Below are 25726 nucleotides of genomic sequence, written 5' to 3'. Positions count from 1 at the left end.
TCAAAACCATTTAATTAGCCACAGAATTGGATCTCCCTCTTGATATGTGCTTAGTCAATATTTTCCCCCCTCTTCATTTCAGATTCTGGTATCTGATATAAACCTGAGAGTTATACCTCAATGTTGCTTTAATTCATCTTCCAGGTAGTTCTATGGAATATTGTATACCAGCCCTTTAGATATCAATAGGTACCCTATGGGAGACAAGGGAGGGAGGTTTTTCTGCATAAGTTTGGGAAAGATTGAGTCAAATAATTCAACCGGTCCTTGGTCTAAGACTTTGCAGAGCTTTGGTGAGATTGGCATGCACTATGAACACCCAAAACATAGTACATGGCACATCCCAAACTTTAGTGACCACAGAGCCTTTTTGCAGGGATCACCTTCAGCAAGATATATTGGTGATGGATGTGCATTTGGATTTCATGTTAATTAAATAAAGTCATGAAATTCAATCATGAGGTGGTTGGGCTGGGGTGGAGGTGAGGGAATCGTCTGAAATATTTGCAGAGTATTATTCAAATCAGACCAGGAACATTTAGAGCCATTATTCTTTAATGCTGTGAGTCTCTGAACAGAATTTCGTTCATGTTTTGCATCTAGTTTGAGTCAGTGCATACTTGCCATTAGAGGCCATGCGACTGTGTAGGACAGGATATTTAAAGGTCGCCAGGGCCACGTGGCTCAGATGGGAGAAGCCAGAATTTCATCCCCGTATGCACAAATTAGCTGAACATTTTCTCCAACTGCATTCCCAGAGAGGTAGGGAGGAGTCACAAGGAGCACTGTGGAGGAAACCGATGGGTGAATGTGGTTGGGTAAATGGCAATTTGGGGGCTGAGGAGCGATTTTGCTTCTTGGGTCCAAAAGTTGGATAACGGGGTTTTAAATGCAGTTCTTGATTGCTTTCCTTTTTCCTATCTCCACTTTTGATGCTTGTTTGTGTACAGAGCTCAGAGGAAGGATTGTAAATAAAAAAACCCCAGTATTTGTTCCTCTGTGACCTTAAAGAATGAGTGGCTACAACTCATATATGTTCCCACTGGAAGTTTCCCAGGCCTTTTATCTGCCTTCAATTTTTACTGAACCACATGTAGAGAGTCACACACTCAGGGCTTAGAGGAACCTCCCCAGGCATCAAGGGCAGCTGCTTTATTTTGGAAGTGAGGAAAAAGAGGTTCCAGAGCCGTACAGTGACTTGCCCTGGGAATGCATTAGCTACTTAATGCTGGGATTATAGCCCAGTGCTCCCGGCACCGACCTCCCCCACCCATTTAGCTTCCTCTCGCATCTGGTCTTCTCATGGTATCCCATTGGCTTTTAATATACTTCCTATTAACATACTGCCTTATACTTCCCAAATTTTACATGGCATTGACACTCTAACTCTCATTATCTCTACCACATTTATATGAGAAACAATTCCATTAAAATAAAAAAGAAAATTACGAAGGGTGGAGCAGGACACCCTCTCAAATATCATCTATTTGAAAATGTTATAATGTAAATATCTATGTCATTTATTTTACCTATATTGAGGCTTACAAGTGGAAGTTTAATTCAAAGTTGATTACAGGCATGGGTTTACAATAATTCATTGTCACCTACATTTTCCTAAATATGTAAGTTGTCAAGTCTATATTGATTCTATACTTACTGATTACCTACTAAGTGGAAGATTCTTAATGCAAAATTATAAATTTTATTTTTAAAGACTAAAAGCAGCCTGAATCAGTTGTGTTAAATTTGGAATATGACTTTGAAAAACACCTTTCAAGCCCAACTTATTTTTATGGGAAATCATTTCAGAATGAGCCAGCATATTAAAAAACAGATTAAAAATAGTCTAATGGCCTTTTTAATATGGTTACAGTTACAACCATGCTCACCTTATTCCTAAAAATGCTTTAGTCTATATTTTTTTATTTTTAATGGCTAAGGTGCTTGAAATTTATCCTCTACATTCGTAATTATGGGATACTTAAAAACGACTTTAAGATGACATTTTCAGCTCATTGTTTACGGTACATTCAGGAGGTACATGCATGTGCCTATAACTTGAAAATGGAAACCATGGAAGTGTAATGGGTTCTAATTTGAACATGAATCAAAGACAGAGTTTACACCTGACTACAGTCATGTAACTCCTGTGAAGAAAATAGTTACCAGTATAGTGTTGTGTTTATTTCATACTAGAGGCCCAGTGCACGGATTCATGCACGGGTGGAGTCCCTCAGCCTGGCCTGCACCCTCTTGTAATCCAGGACTCCTCGGGGGATGTCAGACTGCCAGTTTTGGCCTGATTCCTGCAGGCCAGGCAGTCTGACATCCCCCCGAGGGATGTAGCAGTGCTGAAGTGGCAGGTGGCCAGGGAGAAGCCCCAGCCGGTGCTGGGCGCAGCTCCGCTGCTGCTCATCTGGCCCTGCTGTGCCCACTGCCGCCGCCACTGCCCAGTAGTGCTGCTGTGGAGGCAGGAGAGGCTCCCACCACAGCAGCCGCACTTGCCAGCTGTGAGCCTGGCTTCTGGCTGAGCGGTGCTCCCACTGTGGGAGCTCACTGGCCACCAGGGGGCAGCTCCTGTGTTGAGCATCTGCCTCCTGGTGGTCAGTGCACGTCATAGCGACTGGTTGACCGGACATTCCGGTTGTTTGGTCCTAATGGTTGTTTAGGCTTTTATATATATATAGATGTGTGGTCAGTGCTAATTGCTGGAATGGCTCCTGGTGGTCAGAACTAACCTTACTGTCTTCCTTTTCCTTAAAGCTCCTTGGTTTGGGATTTCGGCACTCCCTTCAAGGCTCTGCCCTTTCTTTTCAACATCCTTGCCCCCTAGGCATCTTAACACATTGTTTGAGGGTAGTTTTTATCTCGCGCTAACAGGTGGCGCGGGCCATCTTTGCTAATTTTTTGCGCAAATGGCAACGTTCAGTAAAATTACGATAACTTTAGTTTACGTATTTATATGTTACCCGCATTCTACCGCTAGTCTATAAAAAACATATTAATATGTGTCCGGCGCTCTACTACCAGTCAACGTAAAACGTAAAACGTATAAATACGTTTCCCGCATACAATGTGTTAACTTATGCTCCAGGCACATTGAGGTGTTGGCTGCTCCTTTTACCCATAGTGAGTTTTCGCCTCTGCATGCTTGTCTTGCTTATTTCTCCACCCACAATGCTTTTCCCTTCTTTCTGTGCCCAGTCTTCTGTTCTTTAAGATTCAATAAAATATCACTTTTGACCGTGAAGTCTTCCTGCACAGCTCCAGGTTTTGCTTTCTCTTCTTTCTAAATTCCTATATGACCATATAAGGTTCCTTATACTTTCTATCTTTAATGTTATTTAAGGGCTGCTCTCTCCTTCAGAGGGAGGGTCCATGCTGCATTCAGCTTAATCTCCTACAGTGTCTAGCACAGAGCCTTGCATACCAAAGACATTAATTTATACAAATTTATATGAAACATTGTTGAATGATATTAATTAATCAATTAATTAATTCAAACAAATGCTCCTCATTAGCAACTGTTGTGCGCAATGATGCCCTAAAGTGTCAGTACCAGACAGACAGATTGCAGTTTAGTTTTTGTAAATGCATTTGTGGTTAGGTAGTTTATATTTAGATATATTTGTTGTACAATAAGACTGCACATAAATAACTCCATGTAAATCTGTTGGTTATGGTGAGGATTAAGTAGTAATAAAACTAACACTTTGTAATGATTGATGCCAGTGGGGCCTCCTCCTAACTCATTGCAGGCATTATATCAATTAATCCTTATAATAACACTAATTATATAGCTGGCCCCTTTTCCCTACCCCACATCCCTTCCCAGATAATGAAACTAAAGGTTAGAGAGGTAGGGGTTGAATGACTTTCCAAGGGCCCACAGCTGATAATTTGCAAAGCCTCAACTTGAACCCAAATCCACCTGACTCCAGAGCCAACTGTTACCATTTAATAAGAATGTAGTGGCCCTAACCAGTTTAGCTCAGTGGATAGAGCGTCAGCCTGCAGAATGAAGGGTCCCAGGTTCGATTCCGGTCAAGGGCATGTAACTTGGTTGCGGGTACATCCCCAATGGGTAGTGTATGGAGGCAGCTAAATCGATGTTTCTCTGTCATCGATCTTTCTAACTCTCTATCACTCTCCCTTCCTCTCTGTAAAAACTCAATAAAATATATATATATATATATATATATCTTACCTAATAATAGACAAACATGGTAATTGACCATACCTTCACTATGCCTCCCATTAGCTAATCAGCGAGATATGCAAATTAACTGCCAACCAAGATGGCGGTCGGCAGCCACGGAGCTGGAACGAGCAGTAGACTTGCTTGCTTCAGTGATGGAGGAAGCCAAGGTTCCCCGCCTGCCGTCGCCTGCTCTAAGCTACACTCAAAGCAACAAAGTTTCAATTATAGAAGCTAAATAAACCCCAGATACCTGCTTTCAGCTGGCTGTGGCCACGGAGCTGGAGCACAGGAGGCTTTCCCTCCCACCCGCCCTGGCTGGCTCTGAGCTCCACTCCAGGCTACAAAGTTTCAATTATAGAAGGTAAATAAATCCCAGAAAAAAAAAAGAAAAAAAGGAGAGGCTGGGAGCTTCAGTCGCTGGGGAGGCTTGGCCAGCCTGAAAACAGCCCTCAGCCCTTCACCCAGACTGGCCAGGCACCCCAGTGGGGACCCCCACCCTAAAGGTGGTATGGCCAGCCTGAAAACAGCCATCACCTCCTCACCCAGGCTGGCCAGGCACCCCAGTGGCACCCCAGTGGGGACCCCCACCCTGAAGGGCAAACCAGCTGGCCCCCACCCATGCACCAGGCCTCTATCCTATATAATAAAAGGGTAATATGCAAACTGACCCTAACAGCAGAAAGACTGAGAACGACTGGTCACTATGACACACACTGACCACCAGGGGGCAGACACTCAATGCAGAAGCTGCCCCCTGCTGGTCAGTGCACTCCCACAGGGGGAGCTCTGCTCAGCCACAAGCCAGGCTGATGGCTGTCAGTACAGCGGTGGTGGTGGGAGCCTCTCCTGCCTCCTCAGCAGCACTAAGGATGTCAGACTGCAGCTTAGACCTGCTCTCCACTGGCAAGTGGACATCCCCTGAGGGCTCCCGGGCTACCAGAGGGATGTCTGATTGCCAGCTTAGGTCCAATCCCCCGGGGAGCGGGCCTAAACCAGCTGGTGGTCATCCCCTGAAGGGTCCCAGACGGTGAGAGGGCACAGGCTGGGCTGAGGGACACCCCCCCATGCACAAATTTTTTGTGCACCGGGCCTCTAGTGTATATGTGTGTGTGTGTATATATATATATATATATATATATATACACACACATATATATATGTATATATATATATACACACATATATATAAATGTATATTTATTTATTTATATATATATTTATTTATTATTATATATATATAAATAAATTTATATATATATATATATATAAATGTAGTGAAACCTCATTTATCCAGAGAAGAGTGTGACAATGACCTTAACCCTCCCAAATTCAACATGACATCAGAAATCAGCAAAAAAAGTAAACACATAAAATAAAAGACTTTAGGGTAACCAAAACAGTAATTTCTAACAAACTATGTTATCTTTTTGCCCAGCTCATAGCAAAGGAATGAGCTAGAGGCAGGTGGTTAGAAGCAGGTTCGGGGACAGCAGAGGTGACAGCTTAGTGTCTAGGGCAGAAATGGAGCAACCTAAAAAGCAGATGAAGAACTTGATTCCTCTGGAGCACATTAATGACGGCTCACAATGACAGGGGCCCCGAGTCATCACTGTGTTCTCTCTAACAGTGACGTGTGTGATGCATCCATGTACAGCTTCCAGCGAGAGCAGTTGGGATGGCACAGTATTCAGAGGGGTTTGGCTTTGGTTTCCTGTGCTGCTCACTTCCTGAAGGGGCGTGTTAAACGAGGAATTACTGAATATATATGCAAGTATAATGTACGCAGTATGCACATATGAACTAAACCACACACAAAACAAGTTAGAATGAGTCTCTGTTTAGTATTTTGATGTCTTTCTCTTAGAGCTTTGAAAGACCCTACAAGTCTTGCTGAAAGGTGAATTAATTCCCTGCTTCCCCATCTGTCAGCCTTTTGGTTCTTAGAGTTTTCTTTCCTAATTCCATAGGCAAAGATTCGGCCCACAAACCGCCAACATTGTTAACAAACATTCAGCCTCTTCCATAAATGTATCCGGCTTTGTTTTTTCTTTCTTTTATATTTTAATTTCCAAACAAACAAGCAGGAGCCCAGGACCCTAAGCCAGGCGCGATTAAGGAATGATGTCCCTTCTTGACTGAACTTAGAAAAACAAGCCTTGAGAAAGAGCTCATTGTGCTGTTTCAGACCACAGGGCCTGGCGTTGCCGGGTCCAGTCCCTCCTCCTGGAATACTGCGGACCTCAGGAACTCACAGCGCTTCTCCAGCTCCCAGATGGTCAGGATGGGTTCCAGTCTTTAATGGGCCCAATTGGCTCGAGATTTACGTCCTGGGAAGAGAGCTGGAGAAAGTTTATTTAAAAAATAAATTACCAAAAAAAAAAAATAAATAAATAAATCAACCCACAAAACCAAAGGTAGTTGAAGTATAATGTATTCCCTTTAGCTCCCCGCACCCCCCCCCCTCCCCCAAAGCTGTTATTTTGAAAGATGATCTTGTTGCTGTTTTGTTTTGTACTGTTAACTGCATTGACTTAGGGGCCTGGGTAGTTTATTTGGTAAGAAGAATTGGGTGGTATGTTTTTGCAAATGCTTATGGAGGCTGCCAGGAAGTTTGTGGAGATGAAGTAAAATGATTTTTTTCTTTCTTTAGTAACAAGATTTTTGAATGGGGTGGTATTGATTATTTCTTTTTGTAGGTTGATAAGGGACTTCATTGAATCTTTATCCTAATTATTAGGGGTGGTTAATGGCATCATGGAATTTATTCATTCAGCATTTCAACAAGTACAGGGTGGGGCAAAAGGGGGTTTACAGTTGTTTGTATGGAAAGTATGATTAATAAATAATAATAAAAGAATGAACCCTGTGCTTCGCGTACTCACAACTGTAAACCTACTTTTGTCCCACCCTGTGTTTATTGAGTGTCTACTAGTACCAGGTACTGGTAAAACTGGAAACACCATAGTGAAATCAAGACAAAGTTTATATCCTAATGGGCTTATATTCTAGTTGTGGGACACAGACAATAAGATAGGAAGATATATCTACACCTCCGTACTCTGTATCTGTGTCTATGTCCATATGAGAGGGATTCCAGACAGTTATAAGAAATTCTGCTAACTACTCAAAGCTAGCTTTCAAATTCCTCATTTAACTCAGTCCCTGAGACTTTATGTTCAACAGTCTCCTCTGACATTCATCCATAGAGTTTATCTCTGGGAATTCATGTAACCCAACATATTTTGCTAAACATTGGTTTAAATTTATGTTGTTGAAAGGACAAAGGGAAACCAGAATGTTTGTGAAACAGTAACTGCCTCCACTGGCGTTCTCTCACGTTCCCTGAGAAATCATAGACTGCCTTTGAGACAGGCAGTTCTTGGGAACAAAAAAATCTGTGTTATGAAACCCAGAGAAGTCTGATTAGGGAGCAAACCAGAATATACCGAGGGCCTCAGAAAAGCTGGTGTCCCCTGATTTATGTCATATCCACTTCGGGGGAAACAGAGATATAATACGGAGGTTCAGCCAGGACAGTCTCCATGAATATATACTTTTCATATTTCAGCTTCCTTCAGGAACTCCCGAAGATAATTTTTTTTTAAATGCTGTCTTTAACTACAGAAACATGAATGTTCCAGAGTGAAGAGAAAATCAGTGTTCTTGTTCGCTCACTACCACTGTCTTGTCTCTTTAAAAATCCTTGGATGATTTGGTTCTGAAGCTTTAATTATGCTGGTATGTTATGGTTTCCTTAGTTAAGTGTCTGCTTCATGTCCAGCACTCAGCACCCCCTGCCTATCTCAAAAGAGATGGATATTATTATCCTAATTGAGGAGGAGGGAGAATGCTGTGAGAATTATTAATACATAAATTAAAAAATTAATCTGGAAAGTGCTTTAGGATCCCCAAAGAGCTCTTCCCAAACACAAAGCATCTTTCATATTATTGTAAGTATTCCCACAGCGCAGATAGGCTGGGGCAGTAATGAGATGAGTAAACTGAGGCACCGAGGGTGACAGTGGGTGAGTGGGCCAGCACACCTTAGAACCCAGGACTTTGGATGGGTAACACCTAAAACTCACCCTACCAGGGAGCACTTTAGGCTTTTTCTAGTCATTAGTGTTAACTTTTACCAGAGAAGAAACTTTTCCTTCATTTTACCTCTTCTCTGTAAGTCTTTGCTTGTTTTGGACTTTTTGAAAAAAATAACTTTTTCGTGTTGAAAGTGATTAAGGCTAAAATATTAAATCCTAAGGCCAGTAATGAAAAATCACTGGTGTGCTTTCTAGTAATCCCAGTTATTCTTTTGGCTTTGTGGCTTGGAACTTCAATTTGCATTTATTTCATATAGACCCACTGGTTGGAAAACATGCATAAAGGCTTATCTTGGAATGGCTCTTTTGTTTTGCTAAGAACTCATTCTCAGCTAGCCTCTCACCCATGAGAAGGATTTTTTTTTTTTTTTTTTTTTTAGGACCTACTATGTTCCCAGACAGAATCTTTGAAGATGTAGGAGAAGCTGAGGACCCAGTCTGCCCTCTCAGGGGTAGAGCTAGGGGGGAAAGCACACAAACCAGCAATTATGGAAAAGCAACAGACAATATTGGGGAGGGACAGCCTTGGTAGTATAAGTATGGTCGGTTATCGGTCAGGCAGGCTTGCCACTTCTGATTGGTTCCCTGAGCATATTTCTTAACTCGCCTGAAACTCATTAGCTAATGCCCATACCTGCCCCTCATACTAGAGAACAGTAGTCACTGAAGCAGCTTCACACAGTACTTGGCACATAATTAGAAGACAGCAAAAGGCCATTGCTGCAGAAGTCACAGTGGAGGTCATCACCACCGCCCATTCAGTGTGTGCTAGAGGGTTAGAGATAGTGCGTGCCACTGGCTCTCAGAGAAGGAAGTAGTTCCCAATTGCCCTTTCCCCCAGAATTCTACATATGTTCATTAACAGGTATTTAAAAATGCTAGGCACTCCCATTTACCTCCATGCAGGTCACACTTCTGCAAGAGGCTTTTGTCCTCTCCCATGCTCCTCTCTGGGCTGCCAGACTTTGCAGACTGTCTCTTTTGGAGTTGTGCATCCACCTCCATACACCCTCCCCCTCCCTCCCTCCTGCCCCGCCCCCCCCCCGCCCTGTCACACACACACACACACACACACACACACACACACACACACACACACTCTTCTGTGCATTCATAGAAAAGAGAAAAGTTCCTCTCTCCTGTTTCTTGCACTTCTGTTGAGGACAGGCGCTATCCACCGGGGGCCCCCTCTCTCATGTTCCATTTCTCTCACAGCCACAATAGCTTCACTTTGCACCCAGAGGTCTTAGCGATGTGCCTCACCTGGCCCAGCCCCATGGGATACTTCTGCTCTTGTGCTCTGAGTGTGGAGAAGAAAATGCTCAGCAGACAAGGAGCTTGGCCAGGCAGCGTCTCCTGGGGCCTTGCAGAGACCATGTGTGTTTCCTTCATTGTAATGGGACATTTTAAAATGATTTCTTCTGATTACAATGTTAATGAATTCTTATTGCTGAGAAGTTAGTGAACTCAGAGAGGTATGCAGAGGAAAATTAAATGACCCATAACTTTACCATCTAGTGGTACCTCTCTTGATACTTTGATGAGTAGGGGGGTGTTTAGGCAAGGCATAGCATGGACAAAACAAAGGTGTCAGGCAAGGATTGATATTTTTATGTATCCACATGCCATACTTTCCAGAATGTCCAAAGGCAACATGGGAAGTAAGACTAGAAAGGGGGATGGATGTCAGGTCTAGGAGCACTCTGAATATTATTCCAGGGAGTTTGGAATTTGTCAATGGGGCAGTTGAGGCAGCTGAGAGTTTGAGTCAGGGAGTGGCATGATGAGGTTGTCTTTGAAGATAATTCTGGAGGAGAAAATAGAAATAGAGGGAGAATATTTAGAAAATAGTCTGAGTGAGAAATGGTAATAAACTGAATAGGAGACAGTGAAGAAGTAGAGCCGGTGGTGTTCAGGTGTGTGTGTGTGTGTCAGGGACGGGGGAGGGGGAGGGGAGGGGAGAGGAGGGAATCAACATGGCTAAAAGGAAAACTGAAGGGAGGAGAAATAAATATGATCTCAAGTTTTCTATTTTGGGTGTTTCAAAGGATAGCATTCCCTTACATGTGAACGTGAGCACAGAGGCGAGAAATACATTGACAGGTAGTAAGATGATAAATTTAGCTTGGGTCACCTTGAAATTGAGGGGGCAATTAGACATGTTTGGGGAGATTCTGTTACTGTTGCTCATCAAGGTTTGGTGCTTAGCCAAAGAGGTCAAAGCTACAGGTGGAGATTTAGAAGTGAGTTTAGCTGAGGTGGTTGAGTCGGTGTGTGAACTCAAGAAGTGTTAGGCAACTAAAAACAGAGGAAAATATAGAACAAAAATTGTGACAGTTCTCCAATTAAGAAGTTGGCAGAAAGGAAAAGTTTGAAAATGAGGAACACAGGAGCCTATGAATAAGAGATGCGGTCTGGAAAACACTTATTTGCAGGCGTAAGAGATTGGTTTCCTTCCTGGTGTTTTAAATAATTTTGGTTAACTTGCCCAGCCATCAAATTTCTCATCTGGAATACATATCCCACAAGGATGGGTTTCAGAGATAGTGGCTGTGCAAGTGCTTTGGTAACCATTAGACACACTGCAAGTCGTATATCTTATAATTAGTGTCACAGTGGAGACTTCCAAGATGGGAGAAAGTAGTGTCAGATGCTACAGAGTTTCAAGAGAATGCTTATTTTTAGCACAACTCATTTGATTTGTAATTTAAGGAAGTTCAGTTAAAGGAGTGACTCTGTTCTCTAATCACTTAGAACAGTATTTCCCAAAGTATGCATCATGTGTCCCAGGCAGTACAGGAGACAGTTTTGGATTTGACACAGACATAAAATAGAACTGAATCACATGGTGAGAAAGCCATTCTTCATTTGTTTCTCATTGAATCCTTTGGGTTTATGTTAATAGAGAAGGTCTCAGTTGGGGCATATAAGTCTGTCACACCTCACACTAACTACTTTCTATTTTCAGTAAACTCCAGGTTGTCAACATGATTCAGCTAGAATTTAACAACATCAAATTAACTTTAAGATTACCGTCTAGAATACCTCCTTATTTTGGCAGAGGATACCAGTTTTTTAGTTACAGTAGTGATAGAAAGTTTCCTTTTTTTAAAAAAAAAATTTTTAAACAAAAAGGTAATCAATTTTTTAAGTACATAATTGTATAAGTGACATACAGATATGGCAAAACTGAGAAAGTGGTATTTTAATGATAGAAGTTTGGAAAATTTAGATTTACTCGAGCCCTTCCTCCTTCTGTTGCTGAGAGTGACTACCTTAGTTCAACCAGGTTGGAACGATGAAGGAAATTTATTCCGGAATGTGTGTGTGTGTGTGTGTGTGTGTGTGTGTGTGTGTGTGTGTGTGATCTTTGGGTCTAGACTTCCAGATCCAGACCCCGTCCTTCCCCTGAGATGTTGTTGGGTCAATTTTTGAAGCCACTGGACTTTTTTGAATGTTTGTGTCCTTAGGTGTTGCAATGAGAGTGTTAGTTTTAAATGATTACTAGCATTCCTTTGAGAAATAAATTCTATGATTTTTGGAGTTATTAGTAAATAAGCCTATGTTTTCAAATGGATAGAAGTCAGATAAAATATTTTCCCTCTGTAAGCCATCAATATCATGTGTCAATGCCAGAGACTGTTCCCAGACTAACATCCACAGAAAGAAAAACACCAGTGAATTCATTTTCTAATGATGATTCATATTTTGCCTCATTTGTGAAGCTTAGTGATTTCTAGAAGAAATCTCTGCTTTAGTTGGGGCAATTGACTAGAACTGAAAATGAAATTACATGTGAAAATGTGTGCAGTTCTCTGAGCCTAATGCTTTATGCTAACACCCTACTCTCAAATCAGTAGAGTCATCACTGTCATATCTAATCAATTAAAAAAATCCCATAAATTTTATTCCTCAGTGTAGCAGCACATCTATAATAATAAAAGCATAATATGCTAATTAGACCAGATATCCTTTTGGACATCCTTCTGGATGACCTTCTGGACGACCTTCAGGACAAAGCTGCGGCAGGCAGGGGCCGAAGCAGAGGCAGGCAGGCGGCGGGTGGGGGCTGAGGCAGAGGCAGGGAGGCAGCTGGTGGGGCTGAGCCAGAGCCAGCCTCCGCTGAGGCGGGGGCGAGCCCCTTGCACGAATTTCATGCATTGGGCCTCTATTAGGTAATATAAGTCCCCATACTTAAAAAAAGACTTCTTCACTCATCTATTTACTAATGTCTTTCCGTATTTAAAAATACTTTTCCTGGAATAAAGAGAGGGGAGGTGAAGGATTTTCTAACTGGCTGGAAGTCCTCCTAAGTATTATTGTGATTTAACGTTACTCGACATTCTAAGTAATTCTTAAAAATAGAAGCATACCACCTATTTGGAATATAACAATATGGCGACTTTAACCATCAAAAGCACAGCCGAGGATCAGGGAGTAATTGAAAAATAGATATAGCATAAGGATAGAAATACATACACACACAGTCTTTGGATCTGAAAAATTTGAGTTTGTTACTGCTTTTTAAAAGTTTCCATATGGACAATTTCTTCTGTATGGGTAGATAGTATTTACCACTGTGGTTTTTGAACTATATCATTGTCACTTTTTGCCCTAATGAGGATGATCTTATACAAGCAACTTAACCATTTTAAAATTCTGTTTTCACATCTGAAAAAAAAGGATAATAATAAAAGCCATTGCTCTGGCCAAATTAATGTTTAGATGTAAAATCCTCAGGAGTGTAATAGATACCGCCTAGGACCCTCAATGAGTATTAATTCCTAACACTGCAAAGACACTGTCTGAACAACAGATTAAACGTGCACTTGATTTTGGAAGATCATCTTTTACCGCCCTGTAGAGCCTCTTTCTTTCTCATATTCTCTGTATAATAATAAACTTGATTTCCTGATTTCAATGCTTATAAATAAGAACAGCAGATTAGAAGGTACAAGGGACACCAGGAGGAAACAAAGAGACTGAATAAAATAGAACTAAGTTTAAAACCAAAGCTACCGGGTACCATTTGGTATGGGGGAAACAGCCTCTTATAACCTCAGAAGTCACTGAAGGATTTTCTATATCACAGTATATATACTAGTAAAAAGGGGTATTCCGAATGAAGACCTTGATTTCTCAGGGCTGAGTTCAACGATACACACTTTTAATATGATAGAAACTCTAGTTACTGCTTATTTTATAAAGCATAATGTGCACTTGGGAAGAATTTCAATATGAAAAGAATGAAACTTGAAGTCAATAGTGTTTTGTGCCTTTTCCGGGTAAACCCTTTGCCATCCAAACACGGGGCCATGGCAGTGGACTCAGCATCCAGGGGGTTTACTGCAGTACCTTGTGTGACTCCAGCCACTGAGCTAAAGCTCCACACTGTGGAAGCAGACAGGCCTTTCTAATCATTTTATGATTTTTGTGCCAATAGCCTTTTCTTTATTTCTCAAGAAAGAGCATTTGACAGAAGTTACTGTGGATGTCAGCAATATCCACTTCCCCCACATGTTCCCCCAGGACTCTGTGTTAGGACAGTGGACTCAGGCAGGACCCACTGGCTGGTATTCATGGGTGTCACCTTGATTCTCATGGTGTCACCTGGGATTCTTGGGGCAAACATTTGGATTGGGCCTGGCTTACACATTAAAACAAAAGCCCTTTCTAGGTTATACCCATAAGGACAGCACACAAATACGTTGGTACAAACTGAAGTACTAACCCATAGTAGACAGACTCAGTTCCACAAATATTTGAGCTAAATGAATGTGAGAGAAGTGAAGAAGTGGGCAATGGCAGATACCACAGAGAGGGAATATATAGAATCCAGCACCATCAGACGTCAGCCCGTCAAATACCAGGGCTGGATTTTTCAAAGAACCAGATAATGCCAGTTTTATGGCCACTAATAACATTTCAGTTATATAAACAAAGATAAAGAGCAATAAAAAATAAATTCTGCTTCGCGGTGAAATCTGATTGCCAACAGGGTTCAGAAACGAGCTTTCTCGTTGTGCACGTGGCATTGTATAATGGACCAGTGATCATTCTGCAGGCCCCTCCCCAACCTTACATTTCCCTTTTATGGACAGTCCTTAGTTCTGCCAGATCCATAAACTATTCCAGGGAGGCAGGTTAAAGCCCTTTGATTGTGCCTCTGGTAGTTAATGCACCAAATGGTCTTTAGGGGCATTTCATAGTGTGCTCTGCAGCTAATCAGAGTGCCTTGGCCCAGTGATTTCCTACCTCTGTGCTTTCCACATGTTTAAGGGCTCAGTTCAAATACCAGGCCCACCAACTTCTGGAGAGACACGACAGAGCCCAGCTCTGAGTGGGGTGTCTGCTTTAAACAGAGATTTTCCAAAGGATATCCTGGTGTAGATAAATCATTTCATGAGGCCAGGTTCACTCTGCAAACCAGGAAGCACAGTGCCTGCCGTGTAGGAAAACTCCGATAAACTTGTTATGGCTGTCCTCTGAGCACTTGTAAATATTGTTGTCCGTGTCTTTTATTTAGGCTCCTTCGAGATTGTATTTAAACACTGACAGGTTCATTATGTGTTTTAAAGCTTTGTTTATTGAGAGCTGATAGCAGAGTTGCAAATATGAGTCCTTTCCATATTGCAATGACATTTTTTTTCTCCCAAATGTCTCCCCTAGTTGATCACCCCCCATGCCATCCGCGTGCAGACCCCTCCTCGGCACATCCCTGGCGTTGTAGAAGTCACACTGTCCTACAAATCCAAACAGTTCTGCAAAGGGACTCCGGGAAGGTTCATTTACACAGGTAAGAACCACTGCAGGGGTGAGCACGGAGCTGCCTTGGCCTCGTGGGTCTTTCACTTGATCTTGTATGTATAAGTGTGTATTTTTTTTGAACTCTAGTTTCTGTTAAGAACTGTTTTCTTTCTCTATTTCACCATATGCATGACCAAATGAGTTGCTGCTATTATTATTATTATTATTATTATTATTATTAATTATTATGAATTCACCTGGATGGCCATGTTGAATGACAGGATCCATCAAAATAATGGGTTGGATTCCTCAAGAAGCAGAATGAGAAATAAAGGAAGGGGGAGGGGCCCTAGACAATCCTGAGTCTCTCTGGATCATACACCATCCGTGCTGGTGTTGGCTTGCTTTAGGGAGTCGGATGTGCTTTAAAGAACAGTGCAACTTTCGTCTAATCTGGGCACAGCTTTTGTACTGTAGACAGTTGGTAGTTTGCACGTTGCCTTCTGGGTTGGTGCTTTGTTTCCCTGTAAGCTGCAGTTGGCATGCGGATCTGCCTCGTGGTAAGAAGCTAGGGTTACAGGTGGGAGGTGATTTCCCTCCCATCAGTGGAGAGAAGCAGGCAGGTTCTCTATGGAAATACACCAAGTGCATGGTCTGAGTGCCCACTGTGCACTTTCAGAGATCTTTGGATTGTGCTGTGCAAAGTGGATACCCAGGGATCTGTTTGCAACTCAGATTTTGATTCAGTAGCTCTGGGTGGGGGACCTGAGAGTCTGCATTTCTGACAAGCTCCTGGGTGTGGCTACTGCTGCTGGTCCAAGGACCACAGTGGGACTCATGTACCCCCTGATTCGTAGTAGTCATCCCTGCATAGCTGTCTCCAGGAAGTGGTCCCATGTTTCCAACTTCATTCAATAAAGGACCAGTGCAGTCTGTTAACACATCCTAATTATAACCATACAATTCAATAGACACATTTATTTTGCTGTGGCATTTTACCTCAAAGCATCTTACCTTTTGTATTTAAATACCAGGAACAAAATCAACCATGCTTCTTAGTGTCTATCTCTCTTTCTCTTTCTTTCCCCAACCCCCTCAAAATTATAAAAACAATTAATGCATCCTGACCCTTGGAAATGCCTCCCAGCCCTTTAAACAAAATGCAGGTTTGGTGCCTGCTTGACGATTAGTTTTAGTTAATTGAAAATTATAGGATTGACCCAAGAGGAAAATTTTGTTTGCACTCCAATCACTTTTACAAATTAAGGAAAATTACCACAATTTTGTTTAGCTAAGGTTTCACACTGAGTTCAAGAAATTAGCTCAGCCATCCCAACAAAGTCAGCACTTTGTTAGTGAGCACTTGAAAAAATAATAGTCTATCTGGAGTTTCGTGGTGTATACAAACGAAGCATAGAGAAAGCGGCGATGCTTTATAGAAGTAGGCCAAGTGTTTTTAATTAGGCTCATTGGTTCAGCGTAAGTTTTGAAGAACAATCAAACTAGCAGATTAGCTGTTTCTTTTAAAGCTAGGATTTCTTGCCATTCATTTTTCCCATGAGAACTTCCACATAGCACTACTTTTTTTTTTTTTTTTTTTTTTACAAGCCTCATTATGGGCCTACAGGAAAAGGACCAATTGCAACTTCTGATACTGTAACATTCCCCACCATCATTCCGATGGGTGGGAGTTTTTCACAATGTTCCTCGCTGAACTCGGTGTTCTGGAACATATTACAAAACCACAGAGGCCAAATGTTTTCTCTGAGGAGTTTGGACTCTGCTTTTGGCCGAAAACATTTAGGCTTCGCTGGCTGCTTATTTACTCTGCTATTAAGAACAAGAAAAGGAGAAGAAAATGTCGTGTGGTGGGAGGTACGAGAGGCAATCAGGCGTGATTCCGCCTTGGTGACAACGTCCCTGCCCATTAATGGTTCCATTTTGTGGTCAGGTCTCATTTAGAAGAAATTATTTTTAATCAGTGTTCAACAAAATATCCCCTTGAGCCACCTGGCCATAAAGGTTTTTTTTTTTTAATCATCCCCATTAAATTACTTAACTTCTCAAAAGAAAATAGCTAGGGACCCATCATTATTTGGAATTTTTTTTTAACCATTTAAAAAAAAATTGCCATCAATTTAAGAAATCACATCTTGGAAAACCCGTGTCATAGGGGAATTAAGATCAAAGGTAAAAGGGGCGTATTTGCCAGTCTAACAAAGTTAAGGATAAGAGGGAGAAATCCTGGGTGTGTGTGTACACTTGTAAATGTACAAGAAATGTAAAGTATAAAAAATACTTCTGCTGCCCTCAGACTGTGGGCAATAGACAAGAAGACTTCGTTTTATCAGCATTCTAGGAGAGAGTCTAACCTCTCCCCATGTGGCAAAAAGGAAAATTTGAAGAATTGGCATGAAAACTTCCCCACTGATGTAGTTGGCTGTTAACAGTCACGGTGACATTGTGTCCTTTCTAACAAAAGGGAATCTCTGCTAAAGGCTGAGCTATACATGGGCCTCTTGATCATTAGCATGAAATGCCTGTACCCAGGGTCACTTGTTCATGGTGGTGCTCCTAGCTCCTGTGACTTTCTCAGTTTACCTCTCTGCTTGCCACCGCTCACTAGTGAAGGCATAGAGGAGGGTGGGGAAACCCCTCCTCTGTTCATTGTATGAGAGCACAGGTCATTGCAAATGTTAGCCCTGCTCTTCCCTCCACCCACAGAAGCTCACACTTCATTTTCTTGAACATCCACAGTGTTTCAAGATGTGAGAGTTGGTTTTCTGCATGGGGAGCCAGCCCTCCTGTTTCTTAGTGGAATGTCACTTGGAATTTTTTCCTTAAAAAAGAAAAAAAAGAGAAATATCCTAAGACTTAAAAATAACAACCCAAACTGAGTCACAGTTGCTGTTTTCTGAGCGTGTGTGAGAGGGTTTGGGTGTATAGATGTGGAAGTCTCTGAAAATTCATAATCGTTGAGAGAGAGAGAGAGAGAGAGAGAGAGAGAGAGAGAGAGAGAGAGAAAGAGAAAGAGAGAGGGAGACAGCATGGCCTAATCTATGCAAATAGAGGCAGACTTTTTGAGGAGGGAGGGAAGGATTTGACTAAACACAGATTGCCTGCAAGCTGGCTCCACTTGTAAGGACTGTGAGCGCACCCTCCATCCTCGTTCTTCAGCCCAGGGACATGTGAGGGATGCTTAGCTGCCAGATGTGCGGGTCTCCTGTGGTTGCCCAATCAGAGCGCAGGGCAAAGCGAATCCCAACTTTATTAGACCAGAGAAGCTCAACAGCACTTTCCCAGTCTTCTTTGTTGTGGGCAGTTATTCTTACGGAAACCCAGGGCAAGGCTGGCTTTAAATGCTCAATGTTTTCTAATAGAAGGAAGCAAACACCCTTTCCAACCACAGGACTGTTTTCAAAGCCCTCCCTCTAATCGGGTTTCTGGTCAGTCGGTCCAAGAGGAAGCAAACCTCCCATAAACCCCCAGTGCCATGGAAGGGGGTCTTCCCAGTGCCTTTGTTATTCTCCCAGCTTGTTTTCCTGCAATTGTGACATCTTTAAGAGACTTGAATCTTGTAGGATTGTAATCTCTCCGGCTAAACTTTAAGTAATCTTTGGAGCTGACGAAAGACTCTTAGGAGCCTTTAGCTGCTTCTTCAAAGTTCTTAGAATTGGTTTTCCTGTTAAGAAGTGGCCAAATCCAAAGGCAGTTTTTACTTCATTCCAGTTATTTCTCTATTGGAGAGGCTGCTACCTTTAGGGAAAATGTTGCTGGACAAATGGGCCACTGGGACAAGGTTCGACCGGCTTAGGTGTGCACAAAGAGCTGAATACTGCCTGCTCCCCGCAACGTTGGAGAAAGCCCCAAGGATAATAATCTAACCGCTCAGATGTTTGGTTAGGTCACTCAGACTATTTCAACCTCCAGGTTCTCCCATTCTTAACATTGTTCACCAAACTTCCTGTCCCTGTGGAAGGACTGAACCAAATCCCTATATATTAGTCTCAGAATTAACTTTGAAAAAAATTCTTCCTGGAAATGTTTCCTGTTTGTACCTCATGCCCAAAATAACTGCATATAGAAGGGCCACTGTATTGTAGCTGAATCTGCTGTGAAACTCAATGACATGCTTGTGTGTCTTTCATGTTTTTCTTTTTTCTCTCCGTTCCTCTTGTGTTCTCCCTCTTCCCCCTCCCTCTTTCCCCCCTTTTCATTTTCTTCCCCCCACCCTTTCCTCCCTTACTTCCAAGGATATGGTACAACATAGTGATTGATTCTAGGGTTCAAGAGATCATAGGTGTAGATCCAACGCTCAAACTCTACCACTTACTAGAGAGGTTTTGTTGGGGACATTGATGGCGCTGCACCACAATCGCCTCATCTTTACAAGGGAATCATACTTTACTGGGGTTGTTTAGTATCAGAGAAATGTATATAAAGTACCCAGCATGAGCTAGCATGCGCACCTAGCCAGATATTGGGCGTTTACTTCAATGACTGATGGCCATCATTATTATTCATTCATTCCTTGCGGAGTCCCTACCATGGCGTAAATGTTTTCCATGTATTGTTTATCTTCTCCAGCATTTCCCTAGAGGTCTAAGAAATGTCCTTTAGGATTTGTAGTAACAAAACTGTAGGTATTAGGAAATTAAAGAAACAAGTAATGCCAATCAACCACAAACAAAAAGAGCAAACTATAAATAAGGTAATAAGAAAAAGATTTATAAATGTGAATACAAGAATTTTGATAGACCAACTATTTTCTCAGGAATGACCTCAAGTAAGACATGTTATAATAAGGCAGCTCTGATTCGTCAAGTTTTCTGATGTTGGTTTTTCAGGAACAACATACACCTGTTCTCTTGTTTCCTACCCCTAAACTCCTACCCCTCCTCTGGAGGTCACAGCAACATGGATATAGTCGATCCCCAGACCCCTTCAAAGGTGTTTAAGTTTTTGAGGAAACACCATACTGTTTTCCACAGTGGTTGCACCAGTCTGCATTCCTTCCAGCAGTATACGAGGGTTCCTTTTTCTCCGTATCCTTGCCAGCACTTGTCCTTTGTTGATTTGTTGATGATAGCCATTCTGACAGGTGTGAGATGGTACCTCATTGTTGTTTTGATTTGCATCTCTCAGATGATTAGTGAATTTGAGCATGTTTTCATAGGTCTTTTGGCCTTCTCTATGTACTCTTTTGAAAGTGTCTATTTAGGTCCCTTGCCCATTTTTTGATTGGATTGTTTATCTTCCTTTTGTTACGTTGTATGAGTTCCCTATAAATTTTGAAGATTAAACCCTTATCGGTGATAACATTGGCAAATACGTCCTCTCATTCAGTGGGCTTTCTTATTGCTTTGTTGATGGCTTCTTTTGCTGTGCAGGAGCTTTTTATTTTGATATAGTCCCATTTGTTTATTTTCTCCTTAGTTTCTATTGACTGAGGAGCTGTATCAGTAAATGTCTGCTATTTTGCTGCCCATGGCTTCTTCTAAGATTTTTATGGTTTCCCGTCTTATGTTTAAGTCTTTCATTCATTTAGAGTTTATTTTTGTGTATGGTGTTAAGTTCGTGGTCTAGTTTCATTTTTTTGCATGTATCTGTCCAGTTTTCCCAACACCATTTATTGAAGAGATTGTGTTGACTCCATTTTATGTTCTTGCCTCCTTTGTCAAATATTAATTGAGGATAATGGCTTGGGTCGATTTCTGGGTTCTCTGTTCTGTCCCATTGGTTTATATGTCTGTTCTTGTGCCAGTACCAGAGAGTTTTGAGAGCAGTGGCTTTGTAGTATAGCTTGATATCTGGTATTGTAATCCCTCCAACTTTGTCCTTCTTTCTCAAGATTGCTGCAGCTATTTGGGTCTTTTTTTTAAAATTCCAGATGAATTTTCGAGAGTTTATTCTAGGTCTTGAAGTATGTGCTGTTGGTATTTTAATGGGGATTGCATTGAATCTATAGATTGCTTTGGGTAGTATGGACATTTTAATGATGTTGATTCTATCATTTCATGAACATGGTATATTCTCCCATTTGTTTATGTCTTCCAAAATGAGGATATTTTAACAGTACCTGCATCTAAGGAAAAGATTCATCAATGTAAATATCCTCCTGACAGTGCATGGGACAGAGCTCCCTTAAAGGAACTCACAAAGAAGGAAGTAGACCATGGAATGTCTTTTTTGAAAATCCAAAGATTTGGTAATTACAGCACATTTTTATTGGTATTAAATATGTCCCAACTTTCACGTGATTAAAGAAATTATTTCTTTCTAGGTATTAGAGTAGGAATCAAAAGACCTGAGTTCTAATTCTGTTTTACTACTTTCTTTTGTTACTTCTCACAAATATTTGTGGATTGCCTGTTCTATTCTAGGCAATGTTCTAAACCAGTTCTAGGCAATATTTTAGAACTGTATCGAGCAAACCCAGACATAGTCCCTGTTTTTATTGATCTTATAGTCCTTGAGGGAACACGGACATTCATAAGTTTACTATTTCAAATCTGGTTAGTGTCCAGAAAAATAGGTAAAGAGTTTCAGACAAGCATATAACAAAGGAACCCCAACTGATCAGTTAGAGATTTTCTTTCAGGTAAAGATGCATGAGCTCCAGTGTGAAGGATGACTAAGAATTAACCTGGCCATCAGAAAAGGGTTGGGTAGAAAGGGTAGGGTTGGGAAAAGAGAATAAGTGTTCTAGCAGAGAGGAGCATGCAAGGAAGCATTGAATGGCAGTAAATGTGACATCTTGGAAGGCTGTAAGAATTCCAGGGAGGCTGAAACATCAAAAGAGAGAATAGCAAGCAAGAAGCCTGGAGAAGTAGTTGGGGACAAGCCAATGCAAAGCCTTGTAAGCCATGGGGAGGAGTTAAGTTGTCATCTTAAGAGCAATGGGAAATCCTTGAAGTGTCATATATGACAGGTGGACATGACCCTATTTTCACGTGGGGGAGAAAAAACTGGCTGAATGGAGCATAGGAAACCAGAATGGATGTTGGTACATCTGTTGGGAGGTCATTGCAGTTGTCTGAGAAAGGGACTTGGTGACTTTAATTTGGGTGATAATGGCTGGAGATGGCATAAAGTGAGAAGATTCAGGAGGTATTTAAGAGGAAAAATGCACAGGACATGGAGATGGGTTGGATGAGGAGGTAAGGAAGATAGCAAGCTTAGGCTACCAGAGTTTTGGCTTCCTCTGCTTAATAGATGGTGGGGACATTCCTCCTCTGGGTGTCCCAATGGTCTTGTATCAGTGAAAGAATGGGCATGAACATGTTTTAACACATATGTTAATTGTTGTAAAGACATAACTAAGCACATAGGGAGAATTGGGGAAAAGAAGGCAAGAATTGTTTTCTTTTCTATCAGATCATTTTCATTTGGGATTCAGCTGAATGAAGGCTGTGCAATGAACACTTGACTAGCAAGCAGTTCTGCCTTAGTGGTGTCCTAATTGGAAGAGACCCAGGAAGAAAGAAAAATTAACAGGCTGCTCCTGTCCACATGTCTTGAATATTACTCCAAATGAGCCATTTACACACAAAGAAAAGAATTCAAGGCAGAGGGAATGTTTATTCTCTGTGCTTTTATGATTCAAAGGGTAGGTCCCAAGCCTCTTCTCTGTTGAAGGGAGTTCTTTTTTTCACAAAATATGATTGCTTCTGATCTGATGTATGTCAATATGATGGGTGACCCTGAACCCCCTGGCATTTGTAAAGTTAAGCACTGTTGGTGCCACAATGGGTACAACAGCAACAAGAATCACTAAAAGTCCATTGTACTTCTGTGACATCTGTAAAATGAAAGCCGTTCCTGCAAAGAATAAGGCTGGTCTGAAGGAGGCACATTATTTTGCATATTTTATGTACATACTTTCCAAGAAATATGACCTTTATTTCCTATTTGGAGTGGAGTGTAATCAGAACTTGAGTAGCTAGTGTAACAGGATCATTAAAAGGGATATTTTCACTGACATTAGAGGTCTAAATGGCCACTAGGCCTTATATACAACCTTGGCGTTTTCCTGTCTACCCGGAGTTAATAAGTGATAAGGCCGGGAGAGAGATAAATCACAGAAATCCCTGTCCAAAGAAAACATATTGACTACAGCCAAGCAAATAACAGACCATAACCAACGGTCCCATTCATCATTCATGTAATAGGGATATAAAGTATTTCCTACCAATGAAACCGTATAGAAGGAAAGGCAGATAAGCTTCCCCAATCTAAGACATGTGATTTGGTTATTAAGGGACATGAGCTATTTGTCACATGGCTTTAATCTTTAAGATGTGTTGCCATTTCTAAACTATAAATTTCTGGTCAGGGATTAGAAAGCTATTAACAATAAAGGTAGAAACTGAGCTTTATATGCAATACTATAATGCAATACTATAAAGTCTTGAACCTCTAATCTCTTTAGCATGATATAACATGATTTGGTTTTCTAAGCCAATAAACTATTTGGGGATTTTCAAAGCTTTTTTATTTATTTATTTTTTATCCAGTATCATGATAAATTAACCCTTCAGTTTTTAAATTATATATGTTGAAACTTTCTCTAAGATCCTAGGGATGGTGGGTGGGGGTGGGGAGGGAGCCTAAACTAAATTTCTTTTCTTTCCCCCCCTCCTTTCCTGAGATGTATTCCAAATGTTTGATGGAGGATTGTTTTCTGTCTTATTTGTCCATGTTTGCAGAGGTATGGATGCTGGTCTTTCTGTTCATTGTTAACTAAGTGATGTGGCGCCCACTAGAGTATTACAACTTGCTTTTCTTTCTTTATGGCAAAATAGTCCAAACTGATTTCAGATAAATTAGAAAGCATCAATAGAAAGTAATTGAAATAGTAAAAGTGCCCACATTTCTACCAATTCTTTAGACATAAACACTCAATAAATATTACATTATTAATATGAATTTTAATGGCACATATCTTGTCTTTTTTTCTGTGCATGTATCGGCCTCATTACTAAAATAGGGTGATTTATTACATAATACTAATTTGGTTTTTTTTCCACTTAACAATGTATCATAAACACCAGGACATTATGAATTTGAAACAATTTTGGTCTTGAATAATCATTTTACATCTCAGCATAATCTTATAATGAGATATATTCTTATTTTCTTGTTCAAGCATAAATACCTTGAATTTGGGTTCTTGTCTCTTTTTATTCCTGGGAACTTACAACACAGGGTCATTAATCCTTTACTCACATTCTCTGGTGGCCACATTGGTCAGAATTCATCAGCCACGCCAACTGAGTGAGCCTAGGTAGCTCTGAGGGCTGATGTCTCAGAGGTTGGGACCAGCTCCTAAGCCTTCATGCACCTACAGCGTGGAGCCATTTGTTTTCATCCTGAACCACCTCTGGAGGGTCAATGACTTCCATAAGTTGCCCCCTTGCTCTGTGAAGCAGCACCGTTCTTTCCATAACAAAATGGGAAATCATCTAATATGCTTAACGCATATGCAACTTAATCAGGTCAGAAATTACAGCAGTGGGCAGGTGAATTTAGGATACTCCCTGAACCACCCTCCCCAGGAGATGAGCATGTCCCACTAGCATTCTGAGCTCCTTTCTTCTCTGTCCTTTGTCGACCGGTTTTCCACTCCAGTGGCCTTTCAACTGTCTTCCCTGACTTTTATCCTATGTTCCTCCCATTCCACACTTTTTATTTACACTGTCTCCTCTCAGTCTTCTTCCTCTTTGCATCACTGAGATGTAAAGCATGTTTCCCCTGAGAATCTTTGTACTGCGGGCTTTATTATTGCATTACGTTGGCATCATGTAAAGACAAGAGAACTTAGAAAGGTGAGTGACTCCTTCACGGTTACGCAGTTGTAAGTGGAGGAGCCAGGATTTGGACGCTGGCTGAAGGAGACCGGAGTCCACACTGTGGTAAACCTCTTGGGATGCTACTTTAGCTCATTCAATTTTTGGAATTAGGTGACTCCCTCAAATTAGAGTGTTGGTGATGGCAGAGTGTGGGTATTTCTAGGACATGTCAGGTCTGACAGTGCCGGGGCTACATATTTTTACCAAATCCTATCCTTGTGAACATAATGCATATTTGTGTAGAAAACGTTAAAAATACAGAAAAGTGTGAACAGATCCGTTATTCCACCCTGTGAGAAAATCACTGTTAATATTTTTAGTACTTCTTTAAATATTTTCTTTGTGTGCTCTCATGTCCTTTTATCAGAGTGAATCACAGTGTGTTTATGTAAGTTTGCATCCTGTTTTGCAATTTAAATGATAAAATAAACATTTCATCTGTTAGTCCAAATTCTTCCTAAATACATTTTAGTAGGTATATTATAGTTCATCTTATGGCTGCATCATAATTTACTTACTCGTTCACCAATCGTTGGATAGCAACATCTTTCCTCTCATAGAACTTTTCACATCATATATGCCAGCGTAGGGCATGATTTTGCATATGTGTTCTCCATTTTCCCAATGAAAAGTTTTTATGTTTTAAGGCCAAGGTAACCATATACATATTTATAGAGAGTACTGAATTGTCAAATGTCTACTTTAATGTTTTACATATTATTTTAGTTACACATTTAAAATCATCACATAATTTACAATATTTACAAGTGCAGTTGGCTCTGGAACAACACAGGTTTGAGCTTTGAGGATTCACTTATATGGGGATTCCT

The 25726-nt window shown here is 41.1% G+C and overlaps 1 protein-coding gene across 3 annotated transcripts in view; it reads left to right on the top strand.

Moving 5' to 3' along the window:
- Window positions 1-25726, top strand: part of EBF1 (EBF transcription factor 1) — a gene marked incomplete at its 5' end in the record, with an annotated part of 391651 nt that overhangs the window by 295110 nt on the left and 70815 nt on the right. For all 3 annotated transcript variants that reach the window (XM_081090864.1, XM_081090863.1, XM_081090862.1), the window contains one exon: window positions 14968-15094. In XM_081090864.1, the coding sequence (XP_080946990.1) occupies window positions 14968-15094 (127 nt within the window). The remainder of the gene's footprint in view (window positions 1-14967; window positions 15095-25726) is intronic.

The sequence above is a fragment of the Myotis nattereri genome, assembly GCF_964212035.1.
Source record: "Myotis nattereri genome assembly, chromosome: 5".
Taxonomy (NCBI): domain Eukaryota; kingdom Metazoa; phylum Chordata; class Mammalia; order Chiroptera; family Vespertilionidae; genus Myotis; species Myotis nattereri.
The sequence above is the reverse complement of the archived record's forward strand: the minus strand, read 5'-3'. Positions and strand labels throughout refer to the sequence as shown.